General features: G+C 45.1%; 1 protein-coding gene across 1 annotated transcript in view; it reads left to right on the top strand.

The window, feature by feature from the left end:
* MATN1 (matrilin 1) overlaps positions 1–1,770 on the top strand; it is a 38,543-nt gene extending 36,773 nt beyond the window's left edge. The window contains exon 8 of the mRNA XM_077299591.1: positions 706–1,770. Coding sequence (XP_077155706.1) covers positions 706–758 — 53 coding nt within the window. The 3' untranslated portion in view covers positions 759–1,770. The remainder of the gene's footprint in view (positions 1–705) is intronic.
* Positions 1,771–22,557: the final 20,787 nt, after the last annotated feature.

The following is a 22,557-nucleotide window of genomic DNA, read 5'->3' as shown; positions in this document are numbered from 1 at the left end:
CAGCCACGTCATGTGGCTCTGCTGACTAGTAAGTCCTTAGGTCTGCTTCTGTAGCACCCTGGGCCCTATCTAACATCTTGACAGGACAGGAAACTGTATCTGTCCGTACACTTAAGTCCCTCCCACTCTGAACTAGTCCCAAACATTACCTTTAACTCTCCCTATTGTCGGGCAAAATACAACACCAACACTAATAGTGCATATCGGAATTCACATTCCACATTAAAATACACTGCAACAATACATGTGTCTTCAAGTGGGAATGTGAGCAGTATGTCCATCACTTTACACATACTATACAATTTTATTAGACTTAAAGACTCTTGCTGCCTCCAGAAAGTGATAGAGGACAGCTTCTTTCCTCAGAGAAGATGATATTACTGTGCAATTCTATCACACACAGTGGTAACAGGGTGAAAAAATAATGTAGATAGAGAAATCGGAGGACAGATAATGAAGACAGTGATACCACATAAAAAGGATAGTCTATTGAGCAATGTTACACCAGCATCGGAATAAGACAGCAGAATCACGATACAAGTATAGATAGTTGTTCAGGCCTATCTAGACTTGGTTATGACTATGCAGGCACCTTTAACCAGGTAAATCATAAAAGGATCAACTGTTTGCATGTATGAATGACTGATTGCAATTAGTTGCACTGAAATCTATTTTGAGAATATATTTCTTTAACTCCTTTCTCACTCGAAGCTGTGTCCAAGAGAATCACTGCTCTGGAGAATAAAATCACTGTTTGAAGAAAAGAGGTCCATTTGCTCCAATAATGTTCAGAATTCATCCCAGGGCTTCAATGCTCCTTATCTTCTTGAGGGTAAAGATCATCCCCTAATTCTTGTCTATGTGAAAAGAATTCCTGAACTGTCACATGGATAATAAAAGACCATGAGTTGCTGGCGACATTAGACTCTACCAACTGTATTGTCACACTGATGATGAGCATACTGCATCCTGTGAACGTTGGCAAACAGATAGCACCTATTCTGTTTTAGATGTAAAAAGTGCCTAGACACATGTATATACACTTTTATATATAAAGATAGATATATATATCTATATGTGCAGTACGTATACAGATATATGTCTCTATATATGTTATATTTATATACATGTATGTCAAATAATTTCACATTTATATATAGCTATCCAAAAATAAGTCATACATTAAACTTTGTGTATATATAAATAAGCAAATTAACATTTCTAGACACTCATATGTATCAAGTATAACTCAAACATTACACCAACCAGAAAATCTAGGACTAACGTATGGTGTATTGCTTGTATGGGAAATAAAATAGCTTCAGAAAACCTTTATATACCCAGAGGTGAGCTAGCCGAATAAGTCAAATAATGGCAAACACACACAGTAGCACTTTCCTTGCCTTCAGAATACGCATTGCAAGTTTCCATAGTGCGTTATATTCAAACACACATTAATATATGTTCTCTCTCTGAACTGGCTTTTGAGCAGAATTATGAAATATTGCACAGTGATTTGTGACATCACATTACCAATGTTCATGCGATGACACAATTCTTCCATTCTCATATTTATAACTATATCTGTACATACATTGTTATATGTATGTATTCATTTTGGAAGGAATATTTGCTTTTCCTTGTTTTTAAAAAATAATATATATAATGTGTATATATCTAATATAAATATTTGATTTTTGTATATTAAACATTCACTTTTCTGTCCTCATGAATCATAAATTCTGCTTGTCAAATTGAAATAATTTAAAATGTTTAACTGATTTCAGTGCCAAAATAAAAATTAAATTAAAACATATCTGTTCTTACCTTGATGTTTTGTAGTTTTAGCATTGAAAACATGTTAATGCTCTCCTTTTAACCATTTGTCCTTGTATCTGAATATTAATTTGTTAAAGAATAGTGTTAAGTGAAAGAACTAGGAGGTAATCTATATAAAGTATACATAAAGCAGACAATCTGTGTATGGTAGCCCACTGACTACAAAACCACATTTTTCCCCTGATTTGAGTGAAATTTTGCATGGCCTGTCTTTAACATGGGACTAAAAATACTGCAAACATAAAGACTTGAAATCTCCTCCCCTCCCCCTTTATGAGATTTGGCCCTCCGAAATTTTATGCTCTATGGAAACAAAGTGGGGAAAGGAGATCTGTTTATTAAATGCAAAATCACAGTTTTGACCAAAGGGTCTTAAAGAATTAAATCAACAGCGCCCAAAGAGTAACTCTTAAAAGATCAGCAATCATACAGTCGCTAAGGTGAGCAACCTGATAAGTCATTGTAACACCTGTAATTATAGCAACAGCTGTTGTAGAAGTAATTGGTGCCTCATTTATGTGAATTGCTTCAGAGTAAGATCATTCGGTTTGCCTATAGCAACCAGAGTGCAAGTTTCAGCATTGAAGCTGCTGAGGTAAAGTGAAAGCCAAGCTCTGATTGGTTACTGTGGACAACTAGAATAAAAAAAAAATAAAAGCAAAGCCACAAAAAGAGGAATAAAAATCCTCCAAAAATTAGTACAGCAAAAATGGGTCAGCAGTCTTTACCTGCCCAGGTCTCAGAAATAATGCAGGATATAGCAAACCATGTAGTAAAGATGGCGGCAACACAATGCAAAATACTGAAGAGACAACCAATCACCCCAATCATAATCTACCAATTCATGGAGGGGGTGATTGCTTAGTATTAAATTGCACAAAAGCGGCTTGTATAGGGCGCTGGTAACATACAGGTAACTCACAGTGTAGCCTATTAGTGACATCCATACTATTACATTAGGTGGGCTCCTCATACCTCCTCATCCATCTCCTCTCTCTGTTGGAGTCCCTCAAGGCTCTGTCCTAGGGCCCCTACTTTTTTTCCATCTATACCCTTGGCCTAGGGCAATGCATAAAGTCCCATGGCTTCCAGTACCATCTGTATGTGGACGACACTCTGATCTACCTCTCTGGCTCAGATGTCGCCTCTCTTCTGTCCAGAATCCCGAAGTGTCTGTCAGCCATATCCTCCTTCTTCACCTCTCGCTTCCTAAAACTCAATGTAGACGAAACCGAGCTCATCATCTTTCCCCCATCTCACGTATCCCCCCTACCTGATCTATCTATTATGGTAAACGGCATCACGTTCTCTCCCGCACCTGAAATCCGCTGCCTCGGGGTAACTCTCGACTCTGCCTTGTTCTTCAAACCGCACGTTTAAACTCTTGCCACCTCCTGTCGCCTCCAACTCAACAATATTGCCAGAATCTGTCCCTTCCTCACCCCACAATCTACTAAGACTCTTGTGCATGTCCTTATCATCTCCCGCCTCGACTACTGCAACACCCTCCTCTGTGGCCTCCCAGCTAACTCTCTTGCACCACTCCAGTGTGTCCTCAACTCTGCTGCCCAACTAATCCACCTCTCTCCTCGCTACTCACCTGCTTCTCCCCTTTGCAAATGCCTCCACTGGCTCCCAGTTCCCCAACAAATCCACTTCAACAGTCATTTGTTCCTCACACAACCGCCTCCAAGATTTCTCACGAATATCCCCCATCCTCTGGAATTCCATGCCTCAACATGTCCGACTATCCATCACCTTCAGATCCTTCAGACGGAACCTGAAAACCCATCTCTTCAAGAAAGCCTACAGCCTGCAATAACTATTCTGCCACCTCGCCATCGCCAGAGCCGCCGCCCCACCACCGCCAGAGCTGCTGCACCTCTGACCTTCTGTCTCTTCCCCATTATCCCATAGAATGTAAGTCCGCAAGGACAGGGTCCTCTCCCCTCTGTACCAGTCTGTCACTGTAAACTTGTTTACTGTAAACTTGTTTACTGTAAACGATATTTATAACCCTGTATGTAACCTGTCATGATCTCAATGGCAAGAGATCATAGCATCAGCATATATAGGAACTAGCTCTTGGAAGATGGAAACTGAGCTGACCATGAACTAAACCTAACGCACAACTAGCAGTGGCCGGGTAGCATGCCTACGTTGATTCTAGATGCCCAGCACCAGCCGGAGGACTAAATAAAACTAGCAGAGGAAAATATTAGTCCTAGCTCACCTCTAGAGAAATACCCCGAAAGGAGACAGAGGCCCCCCACATGTATTGGCGGTGAATCAAGATGAAATAACAAACGTAGTATGAAAATAGGTTTAGCAAATTTGAGGTCCACTTACTACATAGCAGAAGACAGAAAGGACACTTTCATGGTCAGCTAAAAACCCTAACAAAAACACCATCCAGAAATTACTTTAAAACTCTGGCATTAACTCATAACACCAGAGTGGCAATTCCTGTTCACAAGAGCTTTCCAGACACAGTAACGAAACTACAGCTGTGAACTGGAACAAAAATGCAAAAACAAACATGGACAAGAGTCCAACTTATCTAGTAGTTGTCTAGGAGCAGGAACAAGCACAGAGAGGCTTCTGATAACATTGTTGACCGGCAAGCAACTAACAGAGCAGCAAGGTTATATAGCGACTCCCACATCTTGATGGGAACAGGTGAACAGAGAAGATGAAGACACCAGTTCAATTCCACCAGTAGCCACCGGGGGAGCCCAGAATCCAAATTCACAACAGTACCCCCCCCTCAAGGAGGGGGCACCGAACCCTCACCAGAACCACCAGGGCGATCAGGATGGGCTCTATGAAAGGCACGAACCAGATCAGAGGCATGAACATCAGATGCATTCACCCAAGAATTATCCTCCTGGCCGTATCCCTTCCACTTGACCAGATACTGGAGTCTCCGTCTGGAAACACGAGAGTCTAAGATTTTCTCCACAACGTACTCCAACTCACCCTCAACCAACACCGGAGCAGGAGGCTCAACGGAAGGCACAACCGGTACCTCATACCTGCGCAATAATGACCGATGAAAAACGTTATGAATAGAAAAGGATGCAGGAAGGTCCAAACGGAAGGAAACAGGGTTAAGAATCTCCAATATCTTATACGGGCCGATGAACCGAGGCTTAAACTTAGGAGAAGAGACCCTCATAGGGACAAAACGAGAAGACAACCACACCAAGTCCCCAACACGAAGACGAGGACCAACACGACGACGGCGGTTAGCAAAAAGCTGAGTCTTCTCCTGGGACAACCTCAAATTGTCCACCACCTGCCCCCAGATCTGATGCAATCTCTCCACCACAGCATCCACTCCAGGACAATCCGAAGATTCCACCTGACCAGAGGAAAATCGAGGATGAAACCCCGAATTACAGAAAAACGGGGACACCAAAGTGGCAGAGCTGGCCCGATTATTGAGAGCGAACTCCGCCAATGGCAAAAAAGCAACCCAATCATCCTGGTCAGCAGACACAAAACACCTCAGATATGTCTCCAGGGTCTGATTAATCCGCTCAGTCTGGCCATTCGTCTGAGGATGGAAAGCGGACGAAAAAGATAAATCTATGCCCATCCTAGCACAGAATGCCCGCCAAAATCTAGACACGAATTGGGTCCCTCTGTCAGAAACGATATTCTCAGGAATACCATGCAAACGAACAACATTTTGAAAAAACAGAGGAACCAACTCGGAAGAAGAAGGCAACTTGGGCAGAGGAACCAAATGGACCATCTTAGAGAAACGGTCACACACCACCCAGATGACAGACATCTTCTGAGAAACAGGCAGATCTGAAATAAAATCCATCGAGATGTGCGTCCAAGGCCTCTTAGGAATAGGCAAGGGCAACAACAATCCACTAGCCCGAGAACAACAAGGCTTGGCCCGAGCACAAACGTCACAAGACTGCACAAAGCCTCGCACATCTCGTGACAGGGAAGGCCACCAGAAGGACCTTGCCACCAAATCCCTGGTACCAAAAATGCCAGGATGACCTGCCAACGCAGAAGAATGAACCTCAGAGATGACTCTACTGGTCCAATCATCAGGAACAAACAGTTTATCAGGTGGGCAACGATCAGGTCTATCCGCCTGAAACTCCTGCAAGGCCCGCCGCAGGTCTGGAGAAACGGCTGACAATACCACTCCATCCTTAAGGATACCTGTGGGCTCAGAGTTACCAGGCGAGTCAGGCTCAAAACTCCTAGAAAGGGCATCCGCCTTAACATTCTTAGAACCCGGTAGGTATGACACCACAAAATTAAACCGAGAGAAAAATAATGACCAGCGCGCCTGTCTAGGATTCAGGCGCCTGGCGGTCTCAAGATAAACCAAATTTTTGTGGTCAGTCAATACCACCACCTGATGTCTGGCCCCCTCAAGCCAATGGCGCCACTCCTCAAAAGCCCACTTCATGGCCAAAAGCTCCCGATTCCCAACATCATAATTCCGCTCAGCGGGCGAAAATTTACGGGAAAAGAAGGCACAAGGCCTCATCACGGAGCAGTCAGAACTTTTCTGCGACAACACTGCCCCAGCTCCGATCTCAGAAGAGTCGACGTCATCCTGAAAAGGTAGAGCAACATCAGGCTGACGCAACACAGGGGCAGAGGAAAAACGGCGCTTAAGCTCCCGAAAGGCCTCCACAGCATCAGGGGACCAATCAGCAACATCAGCACCCTTCTTAGTCAAATCGGTCAATGGCTTAGCAATATCCGAAAAACCAGCAATAAATCGACGATAAAAGTTAGCAAAGCCCAAAAATTTCTGAAGACTCTTAAGAGAAGAGGGCTGCGTCCAATCACAAATAGCTTGAACCTTGACAGGATCCATTTCAATGGAAGAGGGGGAAAAAATATATCCCAAAAAGGAAATCCTCTGTACCCCAAAAACACACTTAGAACCCTTCACACACAAAGAATTAGACCGCAAAACCTGAAAAACCCTCCTGACTTGCTGGACATGAGAGTCCCAGTCATCCGAAAAAATCAGAATATCATCAAGATACACAATCATAAATTTATCCAAATAATCGCGAAAAATATCATGCATAAAGGACTGGAAAACTGACGGAGCATTTGAAAGACCAAAAGGCATCACTAAATACTCAAAGTGGCCCTCGGGCGTATTAAATGCGGTTTTCCACTCATCCCCCTGCCTGATTCGCACCAAATTATACGCCCCACGAAGGTCAATCTTAGAGAACCACTTGGCCCCCTTTATGCGAGCAAACAAATCAGTCAGCAACGGCAATGGGTATTGATATTTAACAGTGATTTTATTCAAAAGCCGATAATCAATACATGGTCTCAAAGAGCCGTCTTTTTTTGACACAAAGAAAAAACCGGCTCCTAAGGGAGATGACGATGGACGAATATGTCCCTTTTCCAAGGACTCCTTTATATATTCACGCATAGCAGCATGTTCAGGCACAGACAGATTAAATAAACGACCCTTTGGGTATTTACTACCCGGGATTAAATCTATGGCACAATCGCACTCTCGGTGCGGAGGTAACGAACCAAGCTTGGATTCTTCAAAGACGTCACGATAGTCAGACAGGAACTCAGGAATTTCAGAGGGAATAGATGATGAAATGGAAACCACAGGTACATCCCCATGAGCCCCCTTACATCCCCAGCTCAACACAGACATAGCTTTCCAGTCGAGGACTGGGTTGTGAGATTGCAGCCAAGGCAATCCTAGCACCAAATCATCATGTAGATTATACAGCACCAGAAAGCGAACAATCTCCTGGTGATCCGGATTAATACGCATAGTTACTTGTGTCCAGTATTGTGGTTTATTATTAGCCAATGGGGTGGAGTCAATCCCCTTCAGAGGAATAGGAGTCTCCAAAGGCTCTAAATCATACCCACAGCGTTTGGCAAAGGACCAATCCATAAGACTCAAAGCGGCGCCAGAGTCGACATAGGCGTCCGTGGTAATAGATGACAAAGAGCAAATCAGGGTCACAGATAGAATAAACTTAGACGGTAAGGTGCAAATGGAAACAGATTTACCAAGCTTTTTAGTGCGCTTAGAGCATGCTGATATAACATGAGTAGAATCACCACAATAGAAACACAACCCATTTTTCCGTCTAAAATTCTGCCGCTCGCTTCGGGACAGAATTCTATCACACTGCATACTCTCTGGCGATTTCTCAGTGGACACCGCCAGATGGTGCACTGGTTTGCGCTCCCGCAAACGCCTATCGATCTGAATAGCCATTGTCATGGACTCATTCAGACCCGCAGGCACAGGGAACCCCACCATAACATCCTTAATGGCATCAGAGAGACCCTCTCTGAAAGTCGCCGCCAGGGCGCACTCATTCCACTGAGTAAGCACAGACCATTTACGGAATCTTTGGCAGTAAATTTCCGCTTCATCTTGCCCCTGAGATAGGGACATCAAAGTTTTTTCTGCCTGAAGCTCCAAATGAGGTTCGTCATAAAGCAACCCCAAGGCCAGAAAAAACGCATCCACATTGAGCAACGCAGGATCCCCTGGTGTCAATGAAAAAGCCCAGTCTTGAGGGTCGCCCCGGAGCAAGGAAATCACAATCCTGACCTGCTGTGCAGGATCTCCGGCAGAGCGAGATTTCAGGGACAAAAATAATTTGCAATTATTTCGAAAATTCTGAAACCCAGATCTATTCCCCGAGAAAAATTCCGGCAAAGGAATTCTCGGCTCAGATACAGGTGCATGACAAACAAAATCTTGCAAATTTTGTACCTTCGTGGCGAGATTATTCAAACCTGCAGTTACACTCTGAAGATCCATTGCAAACAGGTGAACACAGAGCCATTCAAAGGAGAGAAAAAAAAAAAAAAAAAAATTTCAGCAGACTACTTATTTCTCTCCTTTCTCAGCCAAGGATTTTAACCCTTTAGTGGGCCGGTCAAACTGTCATGATCTCAATGGCAAGAGATCATAGCATCAGCATATATAGGAACTAGCTCTTGGAAGATGGAAACTGAGCTGACCATGAACTAAACCTAACGCACAACTAGCAGTGGCCGGGTAGCATGCCTACGTTGATTCTAGATGCCCAGCACCAGCCGGAGGACTAAATAAAACTAGCAGAGGAAAATATTAGTCCTAGCTCACCTCTAGAGAAATACCCCGAAAGGAGACAGAGGCCCCCCACATGTATTGGCGGTGAATCAAGATGAAATAACAAACGTAGTATGAAAATAGGTTTAGCAAATTTGAGGTCCACTTACTACATAGCAGAAGACAGAAAGGACACTTTCATGGTCAGCTAAAAACCCTAACAAAAACACCATCCAGAAATTACTTTAAAACTCTGGCATTAACTCATAACACCAGAGTGGCAATTCCTGTTCACAAGAGCTTTCCAGACACAGTAACGAAACTACAGCTGTGAACTGGAACAAAAATGCAAAAACAAACATGGACAAGAGTCCAACTTATCTAGTAGTTGTCTAGGAGCAGGAACAAGCACAGAGAGGCTTCTGATAACATTGTTGACCGGCAAGCAACTAACAGAGCAGCAAGGTTATATAGCGACTCCCACATCTTGATGGGAACAGGTGAACAGAGAAGATGAAGACACCAGTTCAATTCCACCAGTAGCCACCGGGGGAGCCCAGAATCCAAATTCACAACAGTAACCCCTTTCTCATGTACAGCACCATGGAATTAATGGTGCTATATAAATAAATAATAATAATAATAAATAATAATAAATCCTAACACTAAACTATACAAGCCGCTTTTGTGCAATTTAATACTAAGCAAGTGGTTGTCTTACCAGTATTTTGCTCCTGTGTTGCCGCCATCTTTATTACATGAGTTTGCATTATACAAAGAGGCTAATGGCCATGTAATCAATGGGAGGTATGTGTCATAAGGGATGGATGCTCTCTGTAATGTAACCCGGAGTATTTTCTTTAGTGCACATAAGGGTGCACATGTTAAGGAGCTGAAACTCCTAAACCCTTCATCCAATTTTAACCCCTTCCCGACCCATGATGCCATGTAGGCGTCATGAAAACCTGTGCCAATCCGACCCATGACGCCTATGTGGCGTCATGGAATGATCGCATCCCTGCAGATAGGGTGAAAGGGTTAACTCCAATTTCACCCAATCTGCAGGGACAGGGGGAGTGGTACTTCAGCCCAGGGGGGGTGGCTTCACCCCCCGTGGCTACGATCGCCCTGATTGGCTGTTGAAAGTGAAACTGCCAATCAGAGCGATTTGTAATATTTCACCTAAAAAACTGGTGAAATATTACAATCCAGCCATTGCTGATGCTGCAATATCATCGGCCATGGCTGGAAACACTTATGTACCCCCCCACCACCGATCTCCTCCCCGGTCCTCCGTCCGGTGCTCCGCTCCCCTCCGCTGTCCTGTCCGCACCCCCGTCCTCCTGCCCACTCCCCCCGTGCTCCGATGCCACCCCCGTCCTCTGATCCACCCCCCATGCTCAGATCCCCCCCTCATACTTACCGGGCCTCCCGGTGTCCGTCCGTCTTCTCCATGGGCGCCGCCATCTTCCAAAATGGCGGGCGCATGCGCAGTGCGCCCACCGAATCTGCCGGCCGGCAGATTCGTTCCAGGTATATTTTGATCACTGAGATATAACCTATCACAGTGATCAAAATAAAAAAAATAGTAAATGACCCCCCCCCTTTATCACCCCCATAGGTAGGGACAATAATAAAAAAAATATTTTTTTTTTTCTTTTTCCACTAGGGTTAGGGTTAGAACTAGGGTTAGAACTAGGGTTAGAACTAGGGTTAGGGTTAGGGGTAGGGTTAGGGGTAGGGTTAGGGGTAGGGTTAGGGTTAGGGTTAGGGCATGTGCACACAGTGTGGATTTGGCTGCGGATCCGCAGCGGATTGGCCGCGGATCCGCAGCGTATTGGCCGTTGCGAATTCGTAGCAGTTTTCCATCAGGTTTACAGTACCATGTACACCTATGGAAAACCAAATCCGCTGTGCCCATGGTGCGGAAAATACCGTGCGGAAACGCTGCATTGTATTTTCCGGAGCATGTCAATTTTGTGCGGATTCCGCAGAGTTTTACACCTGTTCCTCAATAGGAATCTGCAGGTGAAATCCGCACAAAAAAACACTGGAAATCCACTGTAAATCCGCAGGTAAAACGCAGTGCCTTTTACCTGCGGATTTTTCAAAAATTGTGAGGAAAAATCTCACACGAATCCGCAACGTGGGCACATAGCCTTAGGGTTAGGGTTGGAATTAGAGTTAGGGTTGGAATTAGGGCTAGGGTTGGAAATAGGGTTAAAATTAGGCTTGTGGTTAGGGTTACGGATAGGGTTAGGGGTGTGTTGGGGTTACAGTTGTGGTCAGGGATGGGATTAGGGTTAGGGTTGGGATTAGGGTTGGGATTAGGGTTACGGGTGTGTTGGGGTTAGGGTTGTGGTTAGGGGTGTGTTGGGGTTAGGGTTGTGATTAGGGATATGGCTACAGTTGGGATTGGGGTTAGGGGTGTGTTGGGGTTAGTGTTGAAGTTAGAATTGAGGGGTTTCCACTGTTTAGGCACATCAGGGGTCTCCAAACGCAACATGGCGCCACCATTGATTCCAGCCAATCTTTCGTTCAAAAAGTCAAATGGTGCTCCCTCCCTTCCAAGCCCCGACGTGCGCACAAACAGTGGTTTACCCCCACATATGGGGTACCAGCGTACTCAGGACAAACTGGGAAACAACTATTGGGGTCCAATTTCTCCCGCTACCCTTGCAAAAATAAAAAATTACTTGCTAAAACATAATTTTTGAGGAAAGAACAATTATTTTTTTATTTTCACGGCTCTGAATTATAAACTTCTGTGAAGCACTTGGGGTTGAAAGTGCTCACCACACATCTAGATAAGTTCCTTGGGGGTTTAGTTTCCAAAATGGGGTCACTTGTGGGGTGTTTCTACTGATTAGGCACATCAGGGGCTCTGCAAATGCAACGTGACGCCCGCAGACCATTCCATCATAGTCTGAATTTCAAATGTCACTACTTCGATTCCGAGCCCTGACGTGCGCCCAAACAGTGGTTTACCCCCACATGTGGGGTATCAGCGTACTCACAACAAACTGGGCAACAAATATTGGGGTCCAATTTCTCCTGTTACCCTTGTGAAAATAAAAAATTGCTTGCTAAAACATCTTTTTTGAGGAAAGAAAAATGATTTTATATTTTCACGGCTCTGCGTTATAAACTTCTGTGAAGCACTTGGGGGTTGAATGTGCTCACCACACATCTAGATAAGTTCCTTGGGGGGTCTAGTTTCCAAAATGGGGTCACTTGTGGGGGGTTTCTACTGTTTAGGCACATCAGGGGCTCTGCAAACGTAACATGATGCCCGCAGACCATTCCATCAAAGTCTGCATTCCAAAACGTCACTACTTCCCTTCCGAGCCCCGGCATGTGCCCAAACAGTGGTTTACACCCACATATGGGGTAGCATCATACTCAGGAGAAACTGGACAAAAACTTTTGGGGTCAAATTTCTCCTGTTACCCTTAAGAAAATTAAAAAATTCTGGGCTAAAAAAATATTTTTGAGGAAAGAAAACACATTTATTATTTTCACGGCTCAGCATTATAAACTTCTGTGAAGCACTTGGGGGTTCAAAGTGCTCACCACTCATCTAGATTAGTTCCTTGGGAGGTCTAGTTTCCAAAATAGGGTCACTTGTGGGGGAGCTCCAATGTTTAGGCACACAGGGGCTCTCCAAACGCGACATGGTGTCCGCTAATGATTGGAGCTAATTTTCCATTCAAAAAGCTAAATGGCGTGCCTTCCCTTCCGAGCCCTGCCGTGCGCCCAAACAGTGGTTTACCCCCACATATGGGGTATCATCGTACTCAGGACAACCTGGACAACAATATTTGGGGTCCAATTTCTCCTATTACCCTTGGAAAAATAAAAAATTCCAGACTAAAATCATTATTGAGGAAAGAAAAATTATTTTTTATTTTCACGGCTCTGCGTTATAAACTTCTGTGAAGCACCTGGGGGTTTTAAGTGCTCACTATGCACCTAGATAAGTTCCTTGGGGGGTCTAGTTTCCAAAATGGGGTCACTTGTAGGGGAGCTCCAATGTTTAGGCACACAGGGGCTCTCCAAACGCGACATGGTGTCCGCTAACGATTGGAGCTAATTTTCCATTCAAAAAGTTAAATGGCGCGCCTTCCCTTCCGAGCCTGGCCGTGCACCCAAACAGTGGTTTACCCCCACATATGAGGTATCAGCGTACTCAGGAGAAATTGCCCAACAAATTTTAGGATCCATTTTATCCTGTTGCCCATGTGAAAATGAAAAAATTGAGGCTAAAATAATTTTTTTGTGAAAAAAAGTACTTTTTCATTTTTACGGATCAATTTGTGAAGCACCTGGGGGTTTAAAGTGCTCACTATGCTTCCAGATAAGTTCCTTGGGGGGTCAAGTTTCTAAAATGTGGTCACTTGTGGGGGAGCTCCAATGTTTAGGCACACAGGGGCTCTCCAAACGCGACATGGGGTCCGCTAAAGATTGGAGCCAATTTTTCATTCAAAAGTCAAATGGCGCTCCTTCCCTTCCGAGCCCTGCCGTGCGCCCAAACAGTAGTTTACCCCCACATATGAGGTATCAGCATACTCAGGACAAATTGGACAACAACGTTCTTCGTCCAGTTTCTCCTTTTACTCTTGGGAAAATAAAAAAATTGTTGCTAAAAGATCATTTTTGTGACTAAAAAGTTAAATGTTCATTTTTTACTTCCATGTTGCTTCTGCTGCTGTGAAACACCTGAAGGGTTAATAAACTTCTTGAATGTGGTTTTGAGCACCTTGAGGGGTGCAGTTTTTAGAATGGTGTCACGTTTGGGTATTTTCAGCCATATAGAACACTCAAAATAACTTCAAATGTGAGGTGGTCCCTAAAAAAAATGGTTTTGTAAATTTTGTTGTAAAAATGAGAAATCACTGGTCAAATTTTAACCCTTATAACTTCCTAGCAAAAAAAAAATGTGTTTCCAAAATTGTGCTGATGTAAAGTAGACATGTGGGAAATGTTATTTATTAACTATTTTGTGTCACATAACTCTCTGGTTTAACAGAATAAAAATTCAAAATGTGAAAATTGCGAAATTTTCAAATTTTTTGCCAAATTTCCGTTTTTTCACAAATAAACTCAGAAATTATCGACCTAAATTTACCACTAACATGAAGCCAAATATGTCACGAAAAAACACTCTCAGAATCGCTAGGATCCGTTGAAGCGTTCCTGAGTTATTACCTCATAAAGGGACACTGGTCAGAATTGCAAAAAACAACCAGGTCATAAAGGCCAAAATAGGCTGGGTCATGAAGGGGTTAATGTGGATACCATCAAATGAAAGCTGAAAGTCTGAACTTCAACTTGATCTGAATTGTTTTGTTTAAAATTCATTCTGGTAATGTCTATAACCAAAATTAGAAAAATGTTGTCTCTGTCCCAATATATATGGACTTAACTGTATATAGATTCACATCTTAGATCTCTGATCAGTGTGATTCGATTAATAAATGCCTCCCAAAAACCGACCATCAATTGGACAAGTTAATCCAAAAGATAAGAAATTAAAGGGACTCTGTCACCCCCTCCAGCCGTTAGAAACTAAAAGAGCTACCTTGTGCAGCAGTAATGCTGCATTCTGACAAGGTGGCTCTTTTAGTTATTGGTGCAGTCAAAGCAGAAATAAAGCGTTTTATAATTTTGCAAAAATACCTGTCTTTAGCCCTGGAGGCAGGTCTTAACCCCCCTGCTGCACACGCCACACTGCCATCAATCAAGGATTCTTCGGCGCCGGGCGCCGCCCCCTCCGCGCTGTTTTCAAATAAAATCCGGCGCCTGCGCTGTTTTGTTCTGCCTGGGGCTCACTGCGCTTTGATTTGAAAACAGCGCGAAGGAGGCGGTGCCCGGCGCCGAAGAAGCCTTGAGTGTCGGCAGTGTGGCGTGTGCAGCAGGGGGGTTAAGATCTGCCTCCAGGACTAAAGACAGGTATTTTTGCGAAAATATAAAACGCTTTATTTCTGCTTTGACTGCACCAATAACTAAAAGAGCCACCTTGTCAGAATGCAGCATTAATGCTGCACAAGTTGGTTTTTAGTTTCTAACGACTGGAGGGGGTGACAGAGTCCCTTTAAAGCTGTCTGAGGCAGCTGAGATAAGAGAACAACGCGAGTTTCTGGTTGAAAGGAAACGGATGAGACAGGTTGAATCAAAGGCAGCTGAAACATCTGAACAACGGAAACATCGTCTTCAGGAGAAATGAATAAGACAGGCTGAATCAAGGCAAGCTGAAACATCTGAGCATGAGCACCTGAAACGTCGTCTTCAGGAGAATCAGATGAAAAAGCCTGAATCAAGGGGAAAACATCTGAAGAACGTCATCAAAATGACCACATATGACATATGAAACTTATGCAAAGATGTAGGTCACATCTGAAAGTCATAATGGGAAAAAGGGACGTAATAAGCGAGCATTTTCAAGCAAAAAAGTTTAAGCTGGAATCACCTGGTATGTGTTGCTCCAATGGCAAAGTCAGTTTGCCACATTTTATTCCCATCTCCAAAATCCTATCAAAATATGTAGTAGGTGCAATAATAATAATAACAATATTAAAGGGAAGGTGCAACAAAAAAAATTTTCGCCAGCAATTAAAAAAATTTAAAAAATTAATATTTACATTTTCTTTAAAAAATATTATCATTTGTTTATCATTTAGTAAAATATGAAAAATAATTTTAAAAGGTTTGGTATTTCCACTATTAAACACTAGGGGGAGCAGCTACTGAAATTTGACAAAAACCTAGTGTACAACTAGCTCACATTACTGTACTGCAGTAATTATGGGCTGAGTCTAGACCCAAGCTTCTTGGGTGCTCGTTACTTGGGTCGAGCAAGTTGGAATACTCAGGTGCTAGACCAGAGCAACGAGCGCAATGTTAGTCCATGGGAAATCAGAGTATTTTTACCTCGATACCCCCGGGGGGTTCTTTTAAGATCTAAAAACATCTGGAAATGATGGAAACACTGCTCAAATGACACAGGAACATCATGGGGATCGCCCCTGGAAGCCTTTCTGACTCATAGGTCACAGCTGTAAGCAATGTTGTCAGAGTTTCACATCATTTTTACAGGTGCACCAAAAAAACATACAAAAATGAAACCAAAATGGATTTTGCTTTGAAATATGTTAAGGTACATCCTTTCCAGGGCAATGACATATATAATTGTTAGGGGCCGAGTTCCCGCTTCTGCACAGGGGGAATCTCGGGCCGTTTCTGCTGCGGTCTCCCATTCTTCTTCTGCTGCAGTGGAGCCTGCTCAGCGGAGACATCAGTCCCACTGTCTGGCTCAGTCTCACTCTGTGCTTAGGGTTGCTGGTGCTTTTCCAGCTTCTACCTTTAAAGTCAGTGCTGGGCAGCGGCGAGCAGACGCTTTTGGGACTAAGTCCTGCTTTTTCTCTTCTGAGCATGCCCAGGGTGAGATCTCCCGTTGGAGATCGAGGGTCACATGCTCAGATACTGCAGCGGATTCCATTGGTCCTCCAGGAAGGTCCTGAAGGTGCTGAACTTCTGTGGCAGCTTCCCATTGGTCCTTTTTTGGAAGGTCCTGTTCGTGCTGCAGCTATATAAGCTTCGCATGACCACATGGCCATGCGCTAGTGTACAATTGTATACGTGTGTTTGTTGATGTGTGCAAGTCGTTCCTTAAATATCCCATCCCTAAAGTATGACTGCTCGCGTATGGTGTATGGCTGCTATCTAGCGCTCGACTAACTCACAACGTGTTACACATGATACAGCGTCTATTGCTGTGACCGCCAGTGAGGCGCCAGGAGAGCGCTTCCTAACCCACGTCTGGGTGATTAGTGGTGTCAGCCTGCATGGCACAGCTCGCACTCTTGTGCTTTATACAATTTATGTTTATTTACCTATTACACCCAGTTGTGGTGTTGTGCGCAAGTAGTCTGTACGGACTTCAATCCCAAGTCTAGGGACTGAGTTCAGCGACTCCTTGCTTGCGCTCTTTAGTGCGGTATTGCGGCCCTGTGAAGTAACAGGGTTCGCTTCCACCACCATATAGCGCAGCCATTTACTAGCAGCAGGTTTCTCCTGCACGGTGGACCCCGGTCTGCGAACGCACCTAATATTATTTCACCTTATACTTGGTGCGTTCCGCCAGCCCTAACAGAACACTAGCGCCAGGGTCTGGCTAGTAAATGGCGGACGATCAGCGTCTTCAGCGGTACATCCAGCAGCTGGAGGGAAGGTTGGTGGCTCTTGAGCGTACAACCTCAGCTGTGGATGTCACTGCTGTCGCTGTTCAGGCTGCAAGTGCAGCTGCAGCCAGTTTGTCCGCTGCCACCCCTGCTCTGACTATATCCCGTCTCCCGCTTCCTGACAAGTTTGCTGGTGACAGTAAGCAATGTCGCGGATTCGTGAGCCAGTGCTCCATACACCTCGAGCTCTTGGTGGCACGTTTCCCTACGGAACGGGCGAAAGTGGTATTTATTCTATTTCTCTTGTCGGGCAGGGCGTTGGAGTGGGCAACACCGCTTTGGGAGCGTGATGATCGTGTGGTACAGAGTGCTCCTCTCTTTCTGGACACTCTGAAGCTGGTCTTTTTGAGACCTCGTGTTACCCACGATACCGCGCTCCAGTTGTTGACAATTACTCAGGGCTCGTCCATGGTCAGCCAGTTTGCCATCCAGTTTCGGACTCTAGCCTCAGAGTTAGAGTGGCCAGATAGAGTTCTTATTCCGGTATACTGGAAAGGACTGGCAGACTACGTGAAGGACGCCTTGGCCACCAGGGAGATTCCCGCCACACTGGAGGAGCTTATCTCTGTTTCTACCCGCATTGACCTCCATTTTAACGAGCGGAGGTTAGAGCGGACCCAGTGTAGGCAGAGGTTTCGGCAGGCTCCCACCTTCGCCAGACCTCTTGAATCTCCTGATCTGGCGTCCGACTCCCATGAGGCCATGGAGGTTTCTCGAGCGGGGCCTAAGTCTCTGACCGCTCGAGTACCCGTGGTTTGTAAAAATTGCCATCAACCAGGACATTACGCCAATAAATGTCCACGGCGGTCGGGAAACGATCGCATCTAGTAACCGTTGTGGGAGGTTCACTAGACACAGCGGCATATTCCTCCAAACTGTCCTTTAAAGGGACAATCCTGATAGGCTCATCCACTCTTCCAGTCGAGCTTTGTGTGGATTCAGGAGCAGAGGGAAATTTTATGTCCTCTGCTTTTGCTCTGCGCCATGCTATACCACTGGTAATGCTTGCCAAACCTGTAACTGTTAGAGTTGTGAATGGGTCGACACTTCCACTGCAAATCACACACCAGACTGTTCCTTTCTCGTTGTCCATGTCTCCTTCCCACCAGGAGATTATTTCCCTTCTTGTCCTTCCCGAGGGAATGGATGAGGTTATGCTGGGAATACCCTGGCTCCGTTTCCACTCCCCACATATAGAGTGGTCAGGGAGAATATTGGGTTGGAGTGAGTCTTGTATGGGCAGGTGTGTGAGTGAGTGTGTACAGCTTTCCACTACCAAGATACCCGCAGATCTTTCTTCTCTTCCCAAATGCTATTGGAGCTATGCAGACGTTTTCTCCAAAAAGGCTGCAGAAACTCTTCCGCCTCATCGCCCCTATGACTGTCCTATTGACCTCTTGCCTGGAGCTGAACCTCCTCGGGGAAGGGTTTATCCCCTCTCTCTCCCTGAGACGGAGGCTATGTCTCAATACATCCAGGAGAATTTGGCAAGAGGGTTCAATAGGGAGTCAGTGTCTCCTGCAGGGGCAGGGTTCTTCTTCATGTAGAAGAAGAATGGGGAATTACGTCCTTGCATCGATTACAGGGGTCTTAATGCCATCACCATTAAAAATAAGTACCCGTTGCCCCTGATTTCGGAGCTCTTTGACAGGCTAAGAGGAGCAAGGGTAGTCACCAATCTAGATCTGCAGGGTGCTTACAACCTGATTCGCATCCGTGAGGGGGACGAATGGAAAATGGCTTTTAATACCAGGGATGGGCACTATGAGTATCGTGTGATGCCCTTCGGGCTCTGTAATGCCCCAGCCGTTTTTCAGGACTTTGTCAACGATATCTTCCGGGATATGCTTTCCACCTCGGTCGTAGTCTATCTGGATGATATTCTCATCTTCTCTCCAGATATTGACTCCCACCGGAGAGATGTTGGCAGAGTTTCCCCACTTCTCAACTTTCGTAGCTCCCTTGGTATCCCTCACCAAGAAGGGAGCGAATCCCAAATTGTGGTCGGAAGAGGTCTCCAAGGCCTTCACTTCTATAAAGTCCCATTTTGCTAGCGCTCCCATCTTACATCGTCCAGATGTGGATAAGCCATTCATAATGGAAGTGGATGCCTCATCCGTTGGTGCTGGAGCAGTCCTCTTTCAAAAGGATGCTCAGGGTCTGAAGCATCCTTGCTTCTTCTTCTCTAAGACCTTCACACCAGCGGAGAGAAATTACTCCATCGGGGATAGACAGTTGCTAGCAATGAAGTTGGCCTTTTCGGAGTGGAGACATCTTTTGGAGGGAGCTCGGTTTCCCTTCCAAGTCTTCACGGACCACAAAAATTTGGTCTATTTACGTACAGCTCAGCGGCTGAATTCTCGTCAGGCCAGATGGTCCTTGTTCTTCTCCCGGTTCCACTTCACTCTCCATTATCTCGCCAAGGAGCTCGGTTTCCCTTCCAAGTCTTCACGGACCACAAAAATTTGGTCTATTTACGTACAGCTCAGTGGCTGAATTCTCGTCAGGCCAGATGGTCCTTGTTCTTCTCCCGGTTCCACTTCACTCTCCATTATCTCGCCAGGGAGAAGAACATTCGTGCTGATGCTCTCTCTCGCTCCGTTGTGTCAACTGAGGAGGAGGAAGGTGAGCCTCGGCTTATTGTCCCTTCTGAGAGCCTGAGAACTGTAGCTCCGGTTTCGTTACAGTCTGTGCCTCCGGGCAAGACTTTTGTTCCCATTAATTTACGACCGGAGGTTCTCTCCTGGGCTCATTCGTCCAGAGTGGGTGGACACTTTGGGGCAAAGAGGACATCTGAGTTGCTGGCGAGAATGTACTGGTGGCCACATATGGTCCGCGACGTCGGAGACTATGTTCGGGCGTCTGTCTCCTGCGCCAAAAATAAGTCTTCTCGACAATGGCCAGCTGGATTGTTATATCCCCTGCCGGTGGCAGACAGGCCCTGGGAAATGATCGGGATGGGCCTTGGCAGCGTTGTTTATAAAACATATCTTCCGCCTACACGGTATGCCGGACAAAATTGTCAGTGACCGGGGTCCCCAGTTTGCGTCTCGGTTCTGGAGAGAGCTTTGTAATCTTCTCAGTATCGAGTTAAATCTCTCTTCTGCCTATCATCCCGAGACGAATGGGTTGGTAGAGAGAGCCAACCAGACCTTGGTCACATATCTGCGACATTTTGTCTCAGCTAGGCAGGATGACTGGGCATCTTTGCTATCGTGGGCAGAGTTTGCTCTGAACAACGCTGTAGCTGACTCCACTGGACAGACACCTTTCTGTTGTGAATTCCGCTCTTGGGCTCCCTCTGGTGATTGTAAGTGGCATTTTTGCGAGTTCTGCTCTTGGGCTCCCTCCGGTGGTTTTAAGTGGTACTGCTGCTCCTTGGATTTAGTAGTCAGCAGCTGCTTCCACTGATTGTCTTTCTGGCTCGACTATTTAGCCTGGTTCTATCCTTCAGCCTGTGCCAGTTGTCAATGGTTCCTGGTTGGATTCACATCTCTGCTTGGATTTCCCTGATATTCTGACCAGTTCAGCAAAGATAAGTCCTTGCTTTGTTCTTTTGCAGTCCACTTGTTGTGGACTTAATCTTTCTGCACTTTCTATGTTTTTTCTAGTCCAGCTTGTTAGTATGGATTTATTCAGTTAAGCTGGAAGCTCTGGGAAGCAGATTTACCCTCCACACCTTTAGTCAGGTGTGGAGATTTTTGTAAACTCTGTGGTGGATTTTTCTAGTTTTTATTACTGACCGCACAGTATTCTTTCCTGTTTTATTTATCTAGTTAGACTGGCCTCCTTTGCTACATCCTGGTTTCATTCTGCGTATGTCATTTCCCTCTCCACTCACAGTCAATATTTGTGGGGGGCTGTCCTATCCTTTGGGGATTTTCTCTGAGGCAAGATAGTTTTCCTGTTTCTATCTTTAGGGGTAGTTAGTCCTCCGGCTGTGACGAGGTGTCTAGGAAGTGACAGGAACATCCCACGGCTACTTCTAGTGTTGTGTTAAGCTCAGGAACTGCGGTCAGTACAGGTACCACCTCCTCCAGAGCACGTCCCATGTTGCTCCTAAACCACCAGCTCATAACAGTACAACTGGCCAAAAATGAATTAAATGCATCTCAAAAGAAGGAAAAGGAAGTTCTGAGACATTTTTTTTTCTGCAGTCTGTTTTGTCTTTTTTTTCCTCTTAATCTCTGGGTGGTTCAGGATTTTGGCGCTGGCATGGATGTTCAGGGTTTGTTTTCTCATGTGGATCAACTTGCTGCAAGAGTACAGAGTATCCAAGATTATGTAGTCCAGACTCTGGCTTTAGAGCCTAGAATTCCAACCCCTGATTTGTTTTTTGGGGACAGATCCAAGTTTTTGAACTTTAAAAATAACTGCAAATTGTTTTTTGCCTTGAAACCCCGTTCCTCTGGTGATTCCATTCAGCAGGTTAAAATTGTCATCTCTCTGCTGCGTGGTGACCCTCAGGACTGGGCATTCTCCCTTGAATCAGGGGATCCGGCATTGCTTAATGTAGACGCATTTTTTCAAGCGCTCGGATTATTGTATGACGAACCTAATTCTGTGGATCATGCAGAAAAGACCTTGTTGGCCCTGTGTCAGGGTCAGGAAGCGGCAGAAGTATACTGCCAGAAATTTAGAAAATGGTCTGTGCTCACTAAATGGAATGAGGAGGCTCTGGCAGCAATTTTCAGAAAGGGTCTTTCTGAAGCCCTTAAAGATGTTATGGTGGGATTCCCCACGCCTGCTGGTTTGAGCAAATCTATGTCTCTAGTTATTCAGATTGATCGGCGCCTGCGCGAGCGCAAAGTTGTGCACCATATGGCAGTGTCATCTGAGCAGAGTCCTGAGCCTATGCAATGTGATAGGATTTTGACTAGAGCAGAACGGCAGGGATTCAGACGCCAGAATAGGCTGTGTTTTTACTGTGGTGATTCTGCTCATGTTATTTCTGATTGCCCTAAGCGTACTAAGAGGGTCGCTAGGTCTGTTACCATCAGTACTGTACAGCCTAAATTTCTCTTATCTGTGACCTTGATTTGCTCATTATCGTCCTTTTCTGTCATGGCATTTGTGGATTCAGGCGCTGCCCTGAACTTGATGGACTTGGAATTCGCCAGGCGCTGTGGTTTTTCCTTGCAGCCTTTGCAGAGCCCTATTCCTTTGAGGGGCATTGATGCTACGCCGTTGGCCAAGGATAAACCTCAGTATTGGACTCAGCTGACCATGTGCATGGCTCCAGCACATCAGGAAGATTGCCGTTTTCTGGTGTTCCATAATTTGCATGATGTTGTTGTACTGGGTTTTCCATGGTTACAGGGACATAATCCTGTGCTGGATTGGAAATCTATGTTTGTGACGAGTTGGGGTTTTCAAGGGGTACATAGT

Source organism: Ranitomeya variabilis, chromosome 3, assembly GCF_051348905.1.
Source record: "Ranitomeya variabilis isolate aRanVar5 chromosome 3, aRanVar5.hap1, whole genome shotgun sequence".
Taxonomy (NCBI): domain Eukaryota; kingdom Metazoa; phylum Chordata; class Amphibia; order Anura; family Dendrobatidae; genus Ranitomeya; species Ranitomeya variabilis.
The sequence above is the reverse complement of the archived record's forward strand: the minus strand, read 5'-3'. Positions and strand labels throughout refer to the sequence as shown.